At 41.9% G+C, this 22,781-nt stretch overlaps 1 protein-coding gene across 7 annotated transcripts in view; it reads right to left on the bottom strand.

Annotated features, from left to right (window-relative positions):
• Positions 1-22,781, bottom strand: part of phldb1b (pleckstrin homology-like domain, family B, member 1b) — an 83,833-nt gene that overhangs the window by 13,985 nt on the left and 47,067 nt on the right. For 4 of the 7 annotated variants that reach the window (XM_086124945.1, XM_086124946.1, XM_086124949.1 and 1 more), the window contains 10 exons: positions 20,763-22,228; positions 11,197-11,514; positions 10,410-10,547; positions 9,309-9,446; positions 8,368-8,496; positions 4,787-4,942; positions 4,064-4,174; positions 3,839-3,928; positions 1,735-1,896; positions 556-690 (listed from right to left, as the gene is read on the bottom strand). In XM_086124945.1, coding sequence (XP_085981071.1) covers positions 556-690; positions 1,735-1,896; positions 3,839-3,928; positions 4,064-4,174; positions 4,787-4,942; positions 8,368-8,496; positions 9,309-9,446; positions 10,410-10,547; positions 11,197-11,514; positions 20,763-22,228 — 2,843 coding nt within the window. The remainder of the gene's footprint in view (positions 1-555; positions 691-1,734; positions 1,897-3,838; positions 3,929-4,063; positions 4,175-4,786; positions 4,943-8,367; positions 8,497-9,308; positions 9,447-10,409; positions 10,548-11,196; positions 11,515-20,762; positions 22,229-22,781) is intronic. The other 3 variants (XM_086124951.1, XM_086124947.1, XM_086124948.1) reach the window with 3 other exon arrangements.

The following is a 22,781-nucleotide window of genomic DNA, read 5'->3' as shown; positions in this document are numbered from 1 at the left end:
TGGCGGGATTCTCCCATGACAATATCGCACTGCACGTATCGAGATAACGTCGAGTTTTATGGCAGAGATACACACTTCTACCGCTTGTCGAAATTGATTTGGGGTCATTTGAAACAGATGTATTTAAGTCACCAGCGGTTATCACCAACTCAGTCTGTATGGCCGCTCACATTTTTGTGTTTCCACACCGGTGGCAATGCTCCACTCACACACGGAACAGAGCGATTATGCATCGTCCTTTTCCACACAGTTACGCCTCATTTAAAGGGAATGAGAGAAGCCACTTTGATTGCCGTGACCAAAGTCTGTAAACACCCCCACCCGGGCACGGACCACGACCCACAGATCCCCCGGGTTGGGTGCATTCATAAAATTATCAACACCGGTCTAACCGGCCTCTGGCGCACAAATTTTTGCCGTTCAATGAAAAATAGAACATTTGGTTTTCTACATTGGGATAAAATTGCGTGAGAAAGCTACGGAGTCAACCTTGGAGTGGTACTATAGTGTGCAGAAAAGACAGGATGAATGGAAAAGCGATAGGAGACCCTCTACCTGCAGTGCGGGCCTGCGGCCTGACAGCGACTTGACTGGCAGAGGGGGAGACCAGAGCTGGCTGGAACCCGCCAACAGCTCCTGGTACCACTGTTCTAAATCTAGTTTGGGCAGTGGAGGCCTGATGCGCTCAGACTGGTACAGCAGAGCCCACCGAGCAGCAGCAAAGTGAAGGAGGTGCGGCATGGAATAGACAAGCAAATTGAAGAGAAAACATTGCAGAGATTAGAAAGCATTTCAACAGGAAGGAGGAAAGTTGAAACATTTTTTGAATATTTGTTCTTAAATATCTCTAGTGCAGTGTCCCTATCAACTGCAGTCTGCTTTATACCCTCGAGCCGCTATATCCGTGTTTTTCATTTCTGTATCCTAATTCTACACGTCTACTGCAATGGCCCAGTTTCTTACAGTAACTTTAACATGTTCGTCTTGTTCTGTTTCACTTAATCTTTCCTTTAATGTATTTCCCTTGCAGTGTGAATTAAGTAGTGCCATCACTTTTTGAGCAGAAGTACAAAGCAAGGCAAACAAACACACTTGCTTGATATATTGATGGATTTTTTTTTTTTACAACGTTCAGTAGAAAGACCTCCAAAAATGCACAAAGTTGAAGATGCTGATCATTTGGTAATTTAAACTGAAAGAACTAGTTCTCCCAACTAATTAGGAAAGTAAGATAATGACAAAAAGTAAAAATATATACCTGTATATTATCGTGATCTAACATTAGCCCTGGACAGGGACCAATAATAATCCGATTCAAAGCAGCAAAGCCAAACTGACTTCTTGGACATCAGACTAATCACAACCTAATGACTGTCACATTTCTATCGTAAATACGGCAGTATGTTAATGAAAACTACTTTTCACCACTCTTTGAAAACAACAATGGATTGGACTGAGCTGGGGGAGAGCTCTGCTAAATCACACTGCAAAGTGTCTCAATGGGCCTTTGTCGACAATAACAACTCTGGTAATATCTCGTAACACTGACATTATAGACATTAAAGTGCCTCAGATTTAAATCACGATTGCACCGTTACTATTTATCAGTGGGAAATGAGAAACTTAATAGGTTAAGAGTACAGAATGACAGAAAAATGCTGTACATAGAGGATAGGGAGATATTGGTGCTTTCAGAGGTTACGTGAGGAGTAAAAGGAGAAGGACAGCACACACCTCCACAGGGAAAGACCAGGAAATGTTGGGAGAAGAGGGGGAGCAGGAGAAGGTTGTATCTACAGCTTCAGACTGCAGGGGACGGCAAAGTGGAGAGGTGGCAGAGGACTCCACCTTGGGCATCCCATACATCTGACTCAAATGGCTCACTGTCACATACTCCTTCCAGAACACACACACACACACACACGTGTGCGAAAAACCAGCGGTAAGGCAGAGGAAGAGTAGAAACATCAGCAGAAAATTTTGCGAGAGAGGCCCAGCGGGGGGACAATGCATTAAACATACCTGTACATCACAACGGAGAAGTACCGTATTGCCCCGAATATAAAATATTTTGCAGTGAAATATGACTGAAAAAGTGGGGGTCGTCTTATATTCGGGGTCTAGACATTATACCCATTCACGACGCTAGATGGCGCCAGATATCATTGAAGCGAATGCTGAACTTGACTCCCCAGGCCAAAGTGAACCCGTGTCACGAAGAATAAAAATAAAAATAGCGGTAGCATGAAGAAGAAAAATAAAAAATAGCGGTAAGAAAGAAAAGAGAAGAAAATAATAGCAGAGATAACAGAAAATGGAGAAACGTAGCGACAATCTGGAGAAAAGTGGGTCGAAGATCGGCCAGGTTAACCGGCAGCTGAGGAGAAGTTATGATGTATGATGTTTTGTTGTTTTATCACAATAGACTGGTTTGTTTACATTTCAAAAACCAGAAGCCATTCATTTACGAATGTGATTGCACTTTAGTTTACATATTTAAATGTTCAGATATTAAGATTTGAATGAGGCAAAATAACATGCTTTTTCTCTCAAATACATTATAATCATTTGTTTCAGATGTACTGTAATTATTTACTGTATAAAAATTAATTTGGTGTTAAAAAAGTCTTTTTTCAAACTTGAGTCTTGAAAAAGAGGGGCTCGTCTTATAATCAGGGCCGTCTTATATTCGGGCCAATACGGTACAAAGGATTTGCATGACAGAACCCATTTTATAGCAACACGGCAAAACATTAAAACATTGCATTGAGGCTGCATTGGGGTCCGTTTGCCCCCATTTAAATGTCTGCATTGGGATTGCAGAAAATGAACAACACAAATAATGTTTTGTTTTAACGAGCCCATTGGTAAATGTACAGGGACCTACCACCTCATATAGATGTTATGGGGCTTTGGGCTTACACTTGTCGAGCGCTTTTCCATCTCCAAGGCACTCAAAGCACTTCAACAGGGACTCCTCGTTCATTTAGTGATGATGCAGCATTAGGGGCAACTGGAGGTTTCACTATCTCGCTCAAGGACATTTCAACACCATCACAAGTGCCAGGGATCAAACCCATAACCTCTGGGTTGGGAGACAACCACTCTACAACTGATCCATGGCATGACATAATGATGTGATTACGGCCAGTAAAAGTGATGGATTGGGGTCATAATCAGAATACAAAAAGTTAAGGAGGACAAGCAAAATATAACTCTGTTCCAGGTATCATTTGAAATCAATTTGATTGATTGATTTATTTTATACCTTTGGGGGTCTTCCTAAAGTCAGTCCACGAAGAGCAGTGACTGAATAAATAACTGTTATGGTTACCTTATTTTAAACTTTACAAAATGTTTTCATTACATTTATCAGAGATGGAAGTGGACTTTCCTGAAAATTCCGGAAAAAAAAAAAATCTGATCGTGAGACCAAATCCCGGGTCCAGTGTGATCGGCACGTCAAACAAAGAAGAGCCAGATGTTTTGATGATCTGGGTTTATGTCAGGTCTTCAAGGTTCAGAGATTTTATGTGTGGTGAAAAACTATTGCCTTGCTGGAAATAAATGGAAAAAAAATACAGTACTTACGAAGGCACTGTGACTCTTTTTTTGACAGTTAAAGGTAGACACAGACGTTTTTTTAGACACAGAAGTTCTGTTATGGCTTTATGAAGTGACATACAAGTGTATAAGATGAGCAATGAAAAAAAGCAAGACTAAAGTGAAAAGCACACTAACAAACACAAAGGCAAGAGTCAGTCATTCGTCACCAAAGCAAAGCTGCCTTGTGTTTATGGGTGTGAGTGCATTGGATAACAACAACATTAAATCTTACTTCTCTCATGGCTGTAGGGGACTTTGGAAAGCTCTTTCCTCCAGTTAAACTGTGGTACCTCTGTTCCAAAGCAGAGAGCCTCTCTTTCTCCTTTACAAGACAAAGACAATTCTTATAAAGCGATTCTTCACTACATTCAACGGGGCCAGTGACTAAAATGAATTCAAATCTGTAATCCTACTAGATCTGCATTTACTGCAATTAGCCAGATTTTAAATTGTGAACCTTTTGGAGCATTTGCAGCATGATGGTCCTGTCTTTGGCGAGACGCTCACATTCCTGAGATGCCTGGAGGCCCAACTGGTTGGCCTGGTTCTCCAAAGCAGTCACTTTCTCCTGAATAAGCACATATGTGTAATGCAAGACTATGAAGATCGAGTGGGATTTTAAAAAAAAATCACATGGAGCAAAATAATGTACAAATGTGTGCAGAGGTGCAAGGTTTGAATCCAGGCCCTGGCCTTCCTGTGTGGAGTTTGCATGTTCTCCTCATGCCTGTGTAGGTTTTCTCCAGTTTCCTCTCCTACATTCCAAAAACCTGCATGACAGGTTAATGGAATGCTCTGTGTGTGTGGTGTGTGTGTGTGTGTGTGTGTGTGTGTGTGTGTGTGTGTGTGTGTGTGTGTGTGTGTGTGCGTGTGTGTGTGTGTGTGTGCGTGCGTGCGTGTGTGTACAGAGTCTAAACTTGAGATAAGAGTCAACTGGTAAAACAATAATGTTCCTTTTTCATCAGTGATTTGGACCTAACCTTTATATCTCAACCTAAAGAAAAGGATATAGATATTTGCAAGACCTAGTGAAAAAGTTGGCAAATTCATCTTCCCCAAGAATTTCATCAGAATTGAAGGAGATACTGTTTGTGATTAATGACACAACATGTAACATGTTTCAAGAAAGCAGCGGCCTTCAGAGATCCTGTCAAGGAATCGCTGTTGTAGGCTTCCGTACCTTCCTTTTGGCCACGGTCCTGTGGTACTCTGCTCTCTCCTGCAGCAACTGCTGGCTCATTGTCTCCCTTTCCTCCTCCAAGCTGCTTTCCCTCTCAAGTTGTTGAAACTCCAGATCCTCAAATTTCTTGGTTCCTGCTTCCAGAGCTTCTCCATCCTAACAAATGGGCACAAACGGATTGGATTAAATCACCACCAATACTGCTTCAAAATCATTTTCAGACAGGTTAGGTTCCAAGAGCAAAACAAAATACTTTGACTTTTACATCTGGGCGGCATGTTTTAAAGAGAATTAAAATAATATAGAATAGCTATTAAAATTAATTAATATTTTGCAACAGTACATCAACCCATCTACTTTTACAGCCACTTGTCCTCGTTAGTGGTCATGGGTGAGCTGGAGCCTATCCTGGCTCACTTTGGACAAGAGATGGGATAAACTCTGGACCGGACTTGACCATTCGCAGTCATATATACACCTTTGGGCAATTTAAACGTTCAGTTAATGTAAAGAAGCATGGTTGTGGGAGGAAGCTGGAGCACCTGGAGAAAACCCACGCATACAAAATATAGTAACATGTTTTATACATTATGTTTATTTAGTACGCTGGTCTCAAACTTGCGGCCTGCAGGCCAAATGCATCCCGCAGGATGCTAATTTGAGGCCCCCACCTTGATGTGAAAGTTTAATGTTAGTGCGGCCCGCGCAAGTTTGATATGGATGCTGTACAGTATTTGTTAGCACTACCTCCGTGCTAAATAGGTAGGTCTGTCTCATTCGAAGGTCGAGAGCTTGGGAGCACCCAGACTATAGCGGCAACGTGGCCGTGCCAACGGTCCCCCGCACCGGCTTGAATACACGTGTAAACCACAGATGTAAACAACCTGCCGCTGCTGCTGCATACACAGTTAAACAGATAAACAACACGCCAGCGTGGCTGTTACCGGATCCGGGTGCTTCAAAGCATCAGACCTGACGTTGCACACGCACAAGAACGGTGAAAATGAGTGCTAAGACACTAACACGGAGCTAGCATTATTACATACACACAAACAAAGTTTTATGTGTATATGTACATGTTAGCATTAGCTCCATACTAGCTCCACGCCGATCTTTTTCTTTTTTTTTAATGTATTTAATATTAAACGGTCACCACACTTTGTGTTTCTATGGTTTCTGGCCTTCAACCAATCACAAACTGTGCCGTGCTTGACGTCATATGCAGGTGCAGGACCCTGAGTTGATCTAGTACCAGCGGAAATTACGTTTTTGATTTGTTTATTTATTTTTTTCTATCTTATTTTGTGTAGAAAAATAAAAATTAAGATATTTAAGAACAGTGGAATGTTTTATCGGAGCTTTTCTTGTGGAAAACCGGAACCAAAGCACTGAAAAACTGTAGGGTATAACAGAAGCTATAGCATTTAAGAATATATTAATATATTTTTTCTGCTTTTAATAAATGTATTTTTTTAAACCTAACGCCGCCCAGCCTCACCCACGCCTTAGCTCCAGCAGCTCCCAGTTAAATTGAGTTTGAGACCCCTGATTTAGCACACCGTCCTATCTTTCCTCTCTTTGTACCCTCTCTCTGTAATAATGAATTAGATGTCTGTACTTTTAATAGGTACAATTTCAGACATATTTCTATTCTGCAGACAGACTCTTGAAATCGCAGCTGTGGACGCGCTGGACAGGGCTTTAAATCGTCAAGGGTCTGTAAAACAAAATGTCACTGACGTGCACAACATTGGTTAACATTGTAACCAAGACAAACACCAATGATCTTTTACTTTTGAACCAATAGTCATTTAAATAACTGGATGATAGTGAGGGGGGGGGGGGGGGGGCACAGGACGGCTTTAGTCTTGGTCCATGTTAATTGATTAGTGTGCGGTTAACAGACGTAAGCCGGCCATGACAAATTGCTGAAGAAATGCAGATCAGAACCACACATGCAGTGCAGCACGAACATGCACATGAGATTTTACCAGATTTTACCAGCATACCTCAGGAGGAGCTAACGTAACCAGAAACCATTTGTGAGATTCCGTGACAATATTGGGAGTTGCAGAAAACATTGGTGTGGCATCATAGGGGAGAAAAATGTTCACCTTTGTGAAGGACACTACAAGGACTTCTCACAAAAATAGTCCATTGTTTGCAATCGTGTCTGCTACAGTGCACGTTACAATACTTGATCAGTCAAAGCAGGCATGATGTGCCACACAAAACCATTCGCACGCCATGTCATCCTGACTTCTTTTTCAGCAAAAATTTATTCAGCGCGGGTGAACTACAAGGTCCTCAGCAGTTGCTTTGAAGAGCATGGCATTTTCAAAAGGATATGTCAAAGTTGAGTGTGGGTTACATTGCCAACTTTGCTTCAAAGTTCAGCACTCAGACTACAAAGACAAAGTATTCTCTTAGCTTTTTAGCTTTCATATTCATTTGTTTTCAGGTTTCTTCTTAAATGGTGTAAGAATTTCTTTTTTTATAAACTACCGATATGCTGTATTGAAGGCTGCTGGGAAATCCAAATTTACCAGGACAAAACATAGATGAAAACCATGTTACGGTAGTGCAGTATTTGCTTTGTTTGCATATTCATGGTTAACTGTACTGTCAGCAGTTCTGACCCCAAAAAAATGTTGAGGTATTTTAAATCCGCAATTAAAATCTCTGACAGCAAGGTGTGTTCCAGAGTTAAGGATGATTCATTTTCAACCTCCCAGTTTACTTCAATGCACCAACCAGAGGTAAAGAACTAATTCCCATTACAGTTAAAGAAATCTAGACCGTTGGATGTATGTCCATGTATACATGGACATACATTGTGCAGAGTCCACCAATAAAAACATAAATCAAAGTACTGAAAACTCTCAAATTACAGCACGAGTTATTACAAATTTGCCAAATTTCAGGGAGAAAATGCCAGTGCATTCATTTTTAAACTATTTTGAAAGGCTTTTTTGGTAACTAAGCATTTTTTTAATGGAGTGAGTAGGGGTGTGCATCTCTCCAATTAAAGACGAATCTCAATATATGAGGTGCAATACGATTCAAAGACGTTTTGATTTTGAAGTAGAACAATTTCATTTGGTTTGATACAGTGGGATTCGATTTGATGTTATGGCTTAGGTAGATAGGCTATGATGCAATGAGTTTCTTGCCATCATTTTACATACATTGGGATGTACTGTAAATGTGGCATTTCCTTCAAGATACTTGTAGATCTCTCCAATAAAATACGATTCAATGTGCATCTTGATATATTTGCGTTAAAGTGCAACAATTTGGTTAGACGCACTTGCATCTTTTAAAGAAAACCAGATGTTTTGATTCAAATTGTTTTTTGTTGCACCTCGAGTAGCCATCCTAATTTGCGTATTGTGCAGGGTTGTGGTATCGTGATGAGTATTTGTGTAACTAAGCTCTGCTTTATATGGGAGACGATGCCATGGAGGGACCGGGGCTTTCAATATCTGCGTCTCGGTTTGAGTCCCTGATTCCACTGGCGGTTTTGGCAATTTCTGAATGAACTCGCTGGCTAGAGTATTTCTGCTCGACTGACGACCCACCCTTTTGAACTGTTCCTGTAACTGTTCGCGCAGGGACTCGGGACAGTTATGCAGCTGGTTCTTCAGCTCAGCATGGCCCTCCTGGAGACTCCGCAGGGCCTGACGCTCAGCCTCAACATTAGCCCTCTCCTAGAAAGACAGTGCACACACCCACACAGAGTATGGATGGTTGGAATTGGGGTTGGTGGAGGGATGGAGTGAGAGAAAGGGGAGAGAAAGCAAGAAAGAGACACACGCTGCTCAAATTTCATGCCATGCAAATAAAAAGCTGAACGTGTTAGCAGTAAACCAAGTGTTCTTGAGGGATGGTTTTCATCCTGAAAGTGAATTTCTGTAAATTAAAATTCTTGCCAAAGACGACTTGGACATTCAAAGTAAATAAGCAAACAGAAACTTGACGATAAAAAGAGCATGGGTTTTCCCAGAAATGTTTTTAATCCCCCAACTGTTACAAAGTGGCAGATGTGGGCAAAAGAAAATGCAGTTTTTCTGTAAGCTACGACAATACCCTCCTGAACCCCATTTGCAACGCAGGTGCGCAACAGAACAAAGGAGACACCGAAAGTGAGGCCTACAAGGTCTGTGTCATGCAAGTTTTCGAAACCAAAAAAAGAAACACGGATCAGACAAGCAGCAATTGAATTTGAAGAAGCGGGGTAATCAATTGAGAGGGTGGTAACGGATGTTAATGAGGCAGCAGAGTTAAAATCAGAGAAATTGACCAGAGGGTTCAGGTCAATCAACCAAAATTTCACAATCCCTTAAATGCCTTCAAAATCTTACAGTTACAATGTCTCATACTGATACTTGCAACATCTTATACAATGACATCAGCAATGGTGAACCAACAGGAAGTGTAGCTTTGCGATGGAAGAAAAGCAGAGGTAAAGTGTGTGCGTCTTTTCTCTTTGCCACAATCATAAAAATGAAATGACCTGTACCTTGTCTTTCTCTCGCTGAATGGCAATTTCCAGCTCATCTAGCTTGCGCTGCAGCTGACTAATGATGTCCGTCTCGGCCTCGATCTGGTCGAGTTCTGCCTGCCTCTCTCCCTGCAGCAAGGCACGCTCCATTTCCGCCTAGAGGAGTGGAAAAACTATTTTTATTATTATTATTATTATATATATTTTTTTACTCCTACCACTGCAAATGATATACTGTACAGCTTATATATGTGTAAGTGGGCGGCCCGGTGGTCAACTGGTTCGCACGTCGGCTTCACAGTACAGAGGTGCAGGGTTTGATTCTGCCTCCGGCCTGATAATGTGTGGAGTTTCCATATTCTCCCCGTACCTGTGTGGTTTTTCTCGGGGTACTCTGATTTCCTCCCACATTCCAAAAACATGCATGGCAGGTTAATGGAACACTCTAAATCAGGGGTCTCCAACTGCAGGCCTGGAGGGCGACTGTCCTGCCTGTTTTCCAGCTCTCCCAGGAGCAACACACCTGATTCAACTAATCAGGATCGTTCTAATGCTGCTTCAGAGCTGGCTGATGAGCTGATCGTCTAAATCAGTTGTGTTGCAGCAGGGAGAGCCGGAAAACAGGCAAGACAGTAGCCCTCCAGGCCCGGAGTTGGACATGCCTGCTCTAAATTGTCCCTAAGTGTGAGTGTGAGTGCAGATGGTTGTTCGTCTATGTGTGCCATGCGATTGGTTGGCAACCAGTTCAGGGTGTACTCTGCCTACTGCCTGAAGACAGCTGGGATAGGCTCCAGCACGCCCTACGACCCTTGTGAGGATAAGGAGATCAGAAAATGGATGGATTGGTCATGACAATTAGTTTTCTTATAATAATTAAGATTATTTATCCTACTGGTTTTTGTACAATGATTTATGAGAAAAATCTATCAATGTATCTCCCAAAAGTAGCTGAAGCTTTTAGGACATCAATGGTAAGACTAGCTACGCACGTCCTTTTACCTTTAGCTCCCCTAGGTATAATAGCCATGCGTCCAAAGCTTTTGTCCATATAATGTATCTTTACACATTGTATTTTGAGTTCAATAGCATCATTTCTTTGCAGTGCTAGCTTCACACTACCTCTTGTTTGGACTCTTGGTATTGTTGCTCCAGCTCCGTCAGCCGAGTTTTGAGTTCATCAAGTCGTGATAGAACACGTACTCTCTCTTCCTCCAGGTAACCAAGCTCCATTCGATCTGAACTGATCACATCCTCATGCTGCAGGTAGAGGGGCCAATGTCTTATTATGCTTCGGTTAAAGCATCAACAGCATCCAACGCGTATAAAAATCTGCCATGCAAATTCTACGAACAGCCAAAAAAAAAAATATTTGTTGTTTTTTTTTTTAAATGAATTGAGTATACCACTAAGGATGAAGCTGACATGAATATTAACATGCATGGGTTTTGTTTACTATACCAATGTGCCTGGTAAAACCTTGCTTTAAAGGGAAATACTGGTTGGCAACCGGTTCAGGGTGTCCCCCACCTACTGCCCCAAGACAGCTGGGATAGGCTCCAGCATGCCCCGCGACCCTTGTGAGGATACAGCGCTTCAGAAAATGGATAGATGGATGGATAGATGGATAAAGGGAAATAATTCAACACGTCAAATTGAATAGAGGAAGTTGGTGAACACAACATGGATTTGGCATAAGCAGCCAGTATTTTTGTAGGTTGTTTTAAGCTGTGCTGGGAAACTGCCGTTGTGATGTAAACCATGAGTACACTAAATAAACAACTGCAAGGATTCAGTAAAAGATGCTAATCGTGAGCTTCTGTTTTCAATTAAGCCAGGGATCATTTTTGCACACGCTGGGTTGTGCTGCAGCATGCCGACCATACGTGAACGAAGCATTCCGTCTGACCTGTTTATCTCCATTGAGCAGGTCTGATGCTGTGCACGGAGCTGGAGATGTCCTCACCTCCTGATGAGTGCTCTCTGTACTACTACACTCCTCCTTCAGGTTTTCCTCATCGCTCTCCTTTTGTCTCTGTGCCAGACGCAAAGGGGCTGAGGTCGATGTTCCTCCAAGGACGCTGTTGACGGAGGCGCCCTGCACTGAGCCATCTGAAAACTCCCCTGGGAAACTTGTCTTCCCAAAGCTCAGTGGGTCCGAGCTGTTGCACTCTCCTTTGTTGTACTCAGCACAGAGATTTAGGATTGTCTCCAGTCGCTGTCTCTCCTGAGTAAAGGGGGAAAAAAATCACATTAGGGTTATATACAAGCTATAGATTAGATGGTTAGCAGTAGAACTTCTATAGTTAAACACCCGTCAGGTCATACAATTTGACCACCTCAAAAAATTAAGGGAAAACTTGGGAGAACACTAGAAGTCCCCCTTTCTTACCCCTCCAGAATGCCCAGAGGACAGCCAAACAAGCTGCTCCACAGGGTGCGAATTCAGAGTCACATGGTGAAACTGACAGATTTTTACACATGGAAACAGAAAGTAGTCCTGGTTCTGGCATGACGAAAACATATACGCCTGCTCGCCATTAGATGCGGGGGAGAATGTCAATGTGAACATAATGGGAAGGACTTTGAATTAAATATGACGAAATGAAAAGCCAGCATTCATCCATACAATTGGCCCCAGTGAGATATCATTAATTTCTATTACTTTAGAGAATTAATTGGAACACTTTAGCTACAAATATATACCTTCCCTGATGCTTCCTAACGCTCTCGCAGTTTTTCCTCAGCGAAAACAACTACATCTGAACCTATAATCTCAGATGAGTGATCTTTGAGCTGGGTGGATGACAGGAAAAATACCCCTTTGTCCTGTAAATTGCTGTAGTCAACCAAGAAGAGCCAAGCATCCAACATTTGCTGGCAAGTCAACAGCTACTCTTGAGTCCTCCCACTCAACATCTGCTCGCAAACAGATAAGACCCACTGTCTTATTGACTAGCAGAATGTCTTGAGGGCAGTAGTAAAACATTTAGGATAGGAGGAGCCATCCGATTTCGATCACATTTAAAATAGGCCGGGCCAAAATGTAATTTAAGTTGACGCATCGAATTTGAGACATTTGTTTGATGTCAGACTTCCACAGAATCCCACATCTGGGATTTTAGCTAAATTTAGCTCACCCCAACCTGCTCGCATACAAATAGCCTGGAAATCCAGGCTCAATCGCCAGTGAGTAGGCTCATCAAGCACATTTCTGAGATGGAGCAAACCTGAGCAAACAGACAAACGCAATGAACCAATCAGCAAAGAGTGGACGTGATGTTGGGAGAAAAAAAAAAACGTGCCATTTTCAATGAGGGTGGACTTCCGCCCCCCGAAGAGTGACATTGAGCACAAAGGATACACAGCACAGCAAGTAAATCAATTTGGTTCTATGGCTCGTTTTGGACGGAGGCCCAGCCGCTTTGAATCGCGTGCTCTTGGCGTGGCTTGCCAGGCTAGTGTCCAAATGACGATAATTTGAAGGAATCACTTTTTGAATATGAACAAGCTTGAGGCTGACCAGCATCACAAAACAGAGAAACAAGTTCCACTGACTATGAATTTACATTCTGCAACAATGAGAAGGAACATTTGAATAATTTGCTCCAATTTGTCAGGAATGCCACTCTGCCATTTCAGAGTGGTCTCCTCAATTAAGTCTTTTTCTTATTTTCATATAAGCAACAGTTGGAATCGTTTAGCGCCTTCCATCCCCGGAGAGTGACTCTCCTGTTTTGTCTTGTAGCCTTTTCATGTTGTTGTTCTTCTCGCCGAAGTACCCACGGCAATTCCCATACTGTGTACCTTTCATCAGACCGCTTACAATACTTGTGTGTGTGTAAGTAAGTGTACAGCTGAACAGTTCTGTGAAACGCTCTGCAATTTCACATGTACTGTGCATCCCGAGCAGACAGGGTAATGTTCAACAAAGTCTTGTTTTTCATATATCTGCAGGCAGATTAACATTTGTTATCTTGCTATCTGTAAAACATCCGGCCCTGATCCTCGGCGACGTATATTGAGCTCTTAATGACGTATATGTCAGATAGGTCAATTTATAGCCACATAGGAAAGAGGCCCGGGTCCGACATAAAAATCTTATACTGTTCACACTGAATGAAAAAAATCTATGTGTGGCAAAAATTGGAATTTAGCTGCAGTGTGAACATAGCCAAAGTGCTTGATTGTTGTTCCTCAGCTCTAGTTAGAAGTTTGTAAGAGGTGCATTCAGTTACGTCATCTTGCAAGTTAAACTATTTGCTGTAAATATGAAATTATAAAATTATGTCTTCATGCCCACACTTTGGAAGCGGATGCTAATGAAATTCACTCATAGGGAGAAGAAGGATAATTTAGTTTTGAGACTGTAGTTAGTTTGAAAGCCCAGTTTAAGCGCCAAAGAAACATTGACTGTCACATTTGACAATTACACACTTGTAAGTCTGAAGCTCAAATATAGATTCTTTAAGAAAGTCCAGACTAGTAACAATGCATAATCAGGCATCACGAAACAGTAAATGCTTTTTGGGACATTATCATACCTGTCAACTCATACGGTTTAGCCATAGTTCATACGGATTTTGTGGTGAATCTTACGTATATGGCCGTATCGCACAAATCATACGGATTCTAAAAATTTCCGTTATTCCCCCGAGTTGGTGAAAAAAGTAACGCAGGAATACAACTCTGAACACAGTAATGCCACTAAGTAGAATGATGATTAGACATTAACCAGACATTGTATTATGGAGATCTACAATAAATATTGAAAATTTCGTGGGTTTTCAATGATATTTTGCTGTGGTGTACAACCAATGGAGCAGAAAGAGTGACAGTTAGAGGAGGCCGAGGAAAAAGACGTGGCGGTGCAAAAATAGAATTACTGATGACATCACAGTTACAGTAGTGGACCACGGAATCTGCCATCCAGGGACGACACAATGTAGACTACATTTTTTACCTTCCTATCTCTCAGTAAAATTAATGTTTTGTTTTGTTGTTAGTTTGTTTGGTTGCTTTTTTTGTTTTTGTTGTTGTGGGGGGGGGGGGGGATGTGCTTTGCAAGGGAAAAAACTCAGGTTAATGTTTGTATTGATATATACAGTAAATACAGGAAACACCTTGAATAAAACTACTTGGAATTATAGTTAATTTTAGTTTCATAAACGTAAAATGCAGTTACATTCTCTTATAATTTTTTCAAGCATGGTCATTTTTATTTTATTTTTCCAATTTTATTTTTAGTTATTTCATTTTTATTAAATACAATAACCCCGGGTGGAAGGCAGTCTTCAAGTGCCCACTTCACAGGTCTGTGATCTCCCAAGCCAACAAAAATTGCAATTACTTGTAAACATATTTTGCATGCCCCGAAGTGCCGCAGGACAAAAGCAAATGTATTTCTTCTTCCGCTATTTCAAGGATTACTATTACGCCTGTCATGCGTGTCATATAAAGGGAACAGGAGGAGCCGCTTTGATTGTCAGCAAAGATACCAAAACAAGGTCCAACCTGCCTCCACAGAGGTAGACCATGCCTTAAGGGCGCTAGGCTTATTCTGATGGGCATGAAAATAGAGCCAATGAAATCAAGTTTGAGGTAGCCAGGTGACATTTTGTCATAACCTCAATTGAATTTGCTGCTGCTCGCTTCTTCATGTCTTAAAGTGAGACCTCCAATCCTTCTCTGTAAAGTAGGAACCATGAATCATGTTTAAAAAAAATTAACATGCAGCTAAACTAAAGTCTTATACTTTGTACAATGTTTCCTGAGGTCTGACATGAGTGACATCACGCATGAGTTTTGAGGTACCGGTATATTTTTCTAGAACACTTTGGATCAACTACACTCCAGAATACACCACTTTTAGGCGATTCTGCCTGCCCAGCTAACACTTCTCAGTGGGAATGAAGGTTCTCTCATTTGTTGGGTTAATGAGATGACCTATGAGTTTTCAGTGCTTGAATGTCAAATTTGGTAATCCTCCTGGTATGTTGTGGGTCATTTCACCCCCAATTCGACACACAAATATAATTTGTGGATAATACATACACGTAATAAAAATAAAAAGTATAAAATGTCATGTAAAAGTCATTGATTTACAGGATGGGATTTTTCAATATTCCCCCCAAAATATAGGTTTGATAAAAAAACAAGACCGAGTTATTTTAGTATTGCAGTTGCACTAAATATTGACAGAATAGGTAATAATGGTGTTGGAGTGTTTTAATTTATTGATTTATTCATTTATTTATGATGACTTGTGCTGACATGTTCTCCCATGCCTGCGTGGGTTTTCTCCGGGGACTCCCACATTCCAAAAACATGCATGGCAGGCTAATTGAACACTCTTAATTGTTCCCTGGTGTGAGTGTGAGCGCGGATGGTGGTTCGTCTCTGTGTGCCCTGCGATTAGCTGGCAACCGGTTCAGGGTGTCCCCCGCCGACTGCCCGAAGACAGCTGGGATAGGCTCCAGCACGCCCCGCGACCCTTGTGAGGGTAAAGCGGATAAGAAAATGGATGGATGGACAGATGGATGGATGGATGATGACTTGATTCTTTTTTTCCATGTGGCAAAGAAGCAGACATGACAGGAAGGATAAATCCAGGACCACCCGCGGGCTGGTTTAAATTCAATCAGACTGCAACAATCATGAGAGCAATGCATCAAAAATTACCATTATTATGGTTGCCATGTTTGTAAGAAGACCTGGCCTGTGTTTTGGCAGGGCGAGCAGACTAACCGTGGCCTGCTCGTGTTCTGGCCTTTTCTCAGTGTGGGTCGTGTCCTGCTACGAAAACAATACAAGCCAATGACAGACTCTGATAATCCAAAACTAAATCGCCTAGAAAATACTGTTGCTTGTGAGTTTCTCTCCAAAGAGTTCCCAGACTAAGTTAGTGAACTCACTGTGCTACTTTGGGAGATGTGAAGAGCAGCCTTGCCCCCACCCAAATCTTCGGAGACTTCCCTATGTGAGAAGGGTCTTGTTGATTGATCTAAAATTAACTTTAAGATTAACTCAATATTGGTATGCTCTTTTACACGATCATGTAAACATTTGTTGTGACGAAAGAGAGTCAGAATCAGAGAAAAGACGCCCTCTAAAGTTCTATAATAAAACTGTTTTTTAGCTTTCTTTTTGCTTTTTTTAATTATAGATTTTTTTTTTATTTTACAGGTTCACTTTTGTCTGAAATATTTTGAATATGATTATGATAAAATTATTCTAATTTAAGAGACCGGTAATATTCTTTGTACTGTCACAAAATACCAATTTTAGAATATGCAGTACTGAACGTTTTGGCCAGTGAGGAATTCTTTTAAACAGTCACACTTCAGTTTTCAGGTCGCTGCTGCAATGCCATGTGTGTGAACAGGCAGACACCCCACTCTAGTGGAGAGATTTCCAAACAGCAGCTCACGCAGTCAACTGCAATTCTTCTGCAGCCATTTCAAACCAGAGTGAAACTTCAACAAAAACAAAGTATGTGTATATATGTATTGAAAAAGAAGTTGCTTATCTGCCAAATTGGACAATAAGTGTTAAATACCGCCTACAAAAGTGAAATCAACTCTCAATTTGCTTTTTTTTTCCCAAAAGGAAAAGTCTACAGACATATCTGAAAAAGGCTCATCGCCACCATCAAGATTTATCGTCAGAGAGAGATTTCACACAGGTTACAGATTATATTTATCTGCCAGGGGCGGCAGGTTCAATGTGCAATATGATCTACCGGTACTTATATCTGGTTGTGTTTAGGAATGGGCTGCAATGCATTATGTCATGATCTGTTTGAGAGTGTGGCAGTATTTTTGGTTTGCTGATCTTATTAATAGACGCCATCATTTGTGATGTCCCACTGGACTGGGAAACTGGCAGGGGACCTGAATTGGAAGCAAAGAGATGAGTACAGTCACACTGGTTCAAGGTGGTGGAGCAAGATAGTGATATATGTCCTCCTCAACGGGGCTAAAGGTCAACTTTACAAGAAAATATTCGGTAATTTACTATGCACAGACAAAGAGTGAGTTCACATGAGCGTGAGACGTTGTGCTGCAGACTCGCCATGCAAGCCAAGAGTCTCTGCCACAACAGGGTGTCAGTCATTACAAGCTGGATCTGATGGACTTAATCTCAACTGTGTATCAGCAAAGAGAGATTACCTCCAGGTCCAAAAGGTAAACACCAATTTGATGTCATTTCTATTTTTCTTTGTTGTTATCCATCATAAGTCCCCGAATGTTGAAGAATTAGGCTGTCATTCTGTTTTATTTAACTTAATTATGCATCAGAGGGTCAAAAGTTTGTTAAATTTTGAAAATATTTTTCATCCATTTTCTAATAGTTCAATCGCTAAAAACTGTGGTTTTAAACTAAAACATTTTAAAGAGTATTGTCACATCTTACATCTATCCATCCATTTTCAAATCGGCTTATCCTCACAAGGGTTGCAGGCATGCTGGAGCCTATCCCAGCTCTCTTCCGGCAGTAGACGGGGGACACCCTGAACTGGTTGCCAGCCAATCGCAGGGCACACATAGACGAACAACCATTCGCACTCACACTCATACCTTGGGACAATTTAAAGTGTTCCATTAAACCGCCATGCATGTTTTGGGAATGTGGGAGGAAACCGGAATACCTGGAGAAAACCCACACAGACACAGGGAGAACACAGGAAGGCCGGAACCAGAATCGAACCCTGCACCTCTGCACTGTGAGGCCGACATGCTAACCAGTTGATCACCGTGCCGCCGACATCTGGAAATGGAGGAAAACTTGCAATTCTTACATGCTGAATTTTTGCTCTGCATATTTGTGCTGTTATTAGAGCTACAAAATAATGCTAATAATTTTACAACTACTCTCCACTGTAAATCCATTGCCTGCTGCCGCGACTATCCTGCCAGCATGGCTGTGTAAATGCACGCGATGATCAGTCACGTGACATCAGGGGCTCTTATATTCCTCGCTGCCACTCATATCCAGTCATACTCAGTACAGTATTGTTGGCTTTGTGTTTCATAATGTTTAAAGGACTTCGTTAATATTTCAAAAAGTTGATTCAGTAAAACTTAACTGCAATTTGAGATACATTGAGTCAGCGCATCCAATTTAGCAGAATCCCCATGCAGTCCTGATGCCTTTTTTTCTGAAATAAACCTCGCTGAAAACACTTGTCTAACTTGTTTTTTGTAATCAGTTGTGTGGGGAGCAACGAGTCTGTGTGAAATGACTTAAATGCATTCGCTCTGGGCGAGAAAATCTCTCATGACAATGAATCGACTGTGACTAATTACAGGCCCTGCAGCTCCACAGCTTGCTTTCTCAAACAGCTGCGAGTGTCTGCGTTTGAACAATACAATAACAAAACATGCTGCTGAGAAATCTTGATACGTTATCTCAAGCAGCCATTGCTGGTCCCGTTATCCATCTACACTTGATGTGTGCACTTATCTTTTTGCACTTATATATATTCTCAACATTTGTGCAGTGATTGAACAAATCTGAACATAGTTATAACTAATCATTTTTATTCAGTCCACAGGATTTACTCAGTATTTCGGTGAACTGAATTTTATTCCTGTTGTTCCAAAATTCCAGAGAACAGAGGAACTAGTTTACACCTTCTCAGTCCTGATGTGGGCTGCAAATAAAAGTTCTCATGAGGTTTCTGTCAGGTTAAATTAAAGAGTATATTTTTGCAACATAAATATAATGCACAACACAATAATTATTGATAATTTTTAAAAAATCTTATAAAGTGCTAACTGCTCTACTTTACAGACGAAGGTCATGCAATGACAATAAAAATAATTTGATTTTAGAGTCCCAGAGTAACTTAATGGCACTTTTGCCGCATGTGTCGGTGTGTAAAACAAGATCCATGAAGGGATGGCTATTTATGAGTTGAGTGTGAAAAAGAAAAAAAAACCCCACAGAGCCTTAAACTCAATCTAATCAAACACCTTTTGGCATATTCTTCAGGATGAATATACCGTATTGTCTGCACCATAAGTCATATTTTTTTCATAGTTTGGCCGGGGGTGCGACTCTGGAGCGACCTATGCTTGAAATTATTAACACATTATTATATCATTTCATGTTATTTTCACATTAAACCGCAAGAGGGCGCTCTAGCCTGTGTTAATAAATTGACGATGAGCCGTAGAAGAGGAAATGCCATCGACTCGATGGCATCGAGTGACACTGATGGTTTGTAAACTTGTTAGCGTGATCTTTATGCTGTAGTTATCTGAATGACTCTTAATATGTTACGTGAATATACCAGGCACGTTCTCAGCTCGTTGTTTATGCATCATGTAACATGAGCATACCATACACTTATTCAGTCTGTTGTTCTCTATGTTATTTTTATTTTAAATTGCCTTTCAAGAGGAAATTTCTGTTCTTAGTGTTGGATTTTACCAAATAAATTTCTGCAAAAAATGCGACTTATACTCGTGTGCGATTTATAGATGGTTTTTTTTCTTCTCTACTATGCATTTTATGGCTGGTGATTTTTGCAAAAACAGCTATAAAAATGTTTCAAAAGTATCTTTAAGCAAGTGGAATCAATGAGAGCGAAAACCTGTATGTCCTGCAATTTTTGTCAAAGCTGCTGACCTCAAGCGAAAGGTAGACAACACCTTTGTGCCAGTCAATTACAGGGCCCTTATGTAGACAGACAACCATTCACACTCACATTCACACTGTCACTGAGCGGGAGCTGAACCCACACTGCCTGCAAGAAGATCAGCCAAGTGAAACACTACCGTCAGAGATGATACACAATCACATTCACACACATAAAAACATTTAATTATTGTTAATTGTGGGGTTTGAATCAGTAGCAGACAAGTTCAAGATGTGTCCCATCCCTCCCTTCCCCTTGTAAAGCTTAGGAAACAACAATTTGGTTACTATGGGAACATCCTGGCGCCCTGAAGCCCGAGGCTGCATGTCAGCAGCAATTTGGTGAGCCAACAACCAAGTGACAGACATTACTAAGGTTCTGACTCATCCTCTGTGTAAACCCAACAAATGTTACCCGCAAACAAGAAACTTCTTTGCAAGAAGATTAGACATGACGTCCAAATAAAATACAGGACTACCAGTTTATCAACTGTGATTTACATAACAGATCTTAGAATCAGACTTGAAAACAAATACTTCATCTAATTAGGCAACCATGTTGTAATAATTATAATACAGCATAAATTCATAAATGGGTAAATACTGTATGTCAGAATTACATACGTTTCCGAAAAGTATGTAGCAGGAAAAGTTCGACCTTCTTCCGAAATCTATCAGAAAATGCTCCATAGCAGCGCACTCATTTTTTCTGGCATACACTAAATAGTTCAAGTGAGAATATGCAGTCCTCTGGTAGATACTATTAGCATAGCAAACATTCAAGACCAAAGAACCAGGTGCAGGGATCTCCCAGAACTTATCAGCACTCACCAGTCTCTCCATTTCCTGCTCTCGAAGTCGCTCCTCCCTCTGTCGTCGATGGTATTCCACCAGCTCATCCTCATTGTCACTGATTTCTGAGATGCTGTTCTTCCGCTCCCTCATCCCTGGTCGCCCTGTTGATATCTTTCTGTTGTTTCTGGGACTGGAAACGGGTGATGAGCCAGGCAGCGACCCAAGACTGTATGCAGATGAAAGCGAATTGCCAAAACTGGCCTTTCGAATTCCTATGCCACTCTCCATCATCACAGATGTGGGTGAAGGACTACGGGCTCGCATTCCCCAACTGCCAGTGGAATCCGCAGTTGTAGTTCCAGTCTTACGATTAAGCCTGGGACTCCCTGATACTAGCGTACCCAAACCTGTGGTGCTATCGGGTGTCTTTAAGGTTGTACTTGGTACTGTTCCTGGAAGTGCACCCGGGAGTACTGGGATGCCTCTTCGAGCAATGGAAGGACTTAGAGGTGGAAGTTCTCTGATATTACCTCGTTCACCATTCAGTTCTATGTTTCGCCTAAGCATGCGAGGGCTTTCTGGAGGCTGCTGGCACGGTGAGCCTTGAATGATATGGACAACAGGATCGAGGGGCGGCTGATAGGCCTTAGTAGGTTGGGAAAGATGCCTGGGTGGGCTTGAGTTGATGGAGCGATCGGCTAAGGTCGTCTGCTCTTTAAAAGGGCTTGCAGGCCTTTCATGAAGCACTGTGGCTGTCTTGGTCCTCATACTAGCGGCATTGGGGGGACACGTTGGGAATTTGGGATTGAAACCAGGGCTACTTGGCACAATAGTTCTGCTACTGAGAGATTCATTCGAAGACAAAAGTGGGATCTGTCTGGGAATCTCTGACGCATCTTGGCATACTCCTCGGCAATTAGGTTTAGGACTTAGTGGAGCCTCCCCTAAGGCCTTCCTTTGTAGTCTGGGGCTTTCTTGTACCTTCTGACCTACGCCACCACCATTAAAGTTAGGTAGGTTGGCCCGTGGCTGGGATACAAGTTGTGAATGGCTGGTGAAGTTGTAGCTAGAGGAGCGTGCAGGCACTGGTGGCAGAGAAGAAATGTGGTCCTGGGGTGCTCCACCAGGAGATGGACTAGTAAAGCTACCGCTGCTAGCTGCTGAAGGGGATGAGAGAGGAGAAAAGGGTGGAGATGTATTGTCATAGCTGGATCCCATGGACATGGCCCCAGGACTCGTAGGAGGGGACAGCAAATACCTGCCCCCACCATTGACCATGGGTAACAGGGGTGAATGAGTAACTGGTTGGTCCCCAGGAGGCTTTTTGTCTTCAGAGGAGCAAGGTTCCAGGTCATCCATGACTAAGGAGTCCATGATGTCCTGGAGGTCCTTCTCAATAGAGCTTACAATTGCACTGTGCTCAGATTGGACTCTCTCACTAGTTTCTTGGGAAGACTGCGTTGGACTGGCCTGATGATTCCCATTCACCAGGTTCTCCGTGCCTAAAACAGGTCAAATGGAAAAAGATGCCATTAAGCTTCACCATCTAAACATGACGATGTCTTTTATCATTGGCATCATTATAACATTTCTATTTTCACAAATTACACTTTCAGTAGGCAACGCCGTAACAGCTATTGCGTAATCCTGATGAGATTCAACAAATTCTGTCGAACCTCGGTTCAGATTCATAGAAGACTGCTTCACGTACACTGCTTGACTAAACACCCGTCAGCCTGCCAAATGCAGATGAATTTCTTCAGTGGTGGGTAAGTTTGTCATTCTTACTAGCCACTTTAGTCGGTTGAATTTAGCTTTGAATGTATTCATTATTTCGTATGTGCGGAGTTTACATGTTTTTCCCGTGCCTTCGTGAGTTTTCTCTGGGTACTCCGGTTTCATCCCACATTCCAAAAGCATGCATGGTAGCTTTGCTGATCACTCAAAATTGTCTGCAAGAGTGATTGTGAGTGTGAATGTTTGTTCGTGTTTGGGGGCCCTGCGATTGGCTGGCGACCAGTTCAAGGTGGACACCGCCGACTTGCCCAAAGACAA

This window comes from Hippocampus guttulatus, chromosome 12 (genome assembly GCF_054856545.1).
Source record: "Hippocampus guttulatus isolate MCC_2025c chromosome 12, RoL_Hgut_1.0, whole genome shotgun sequence".
In the NCBI taxonomy this organism is placed as follows: Eukaryota; Metazoa; Chordata; class Actinopteri; order Syngnathiformes; family Syngnathidae; genus Hippocampus; species Hippocampus guttulatus.
This window is presented reverse-complemented; position numbering and strand designations above follow the sequence as displayed.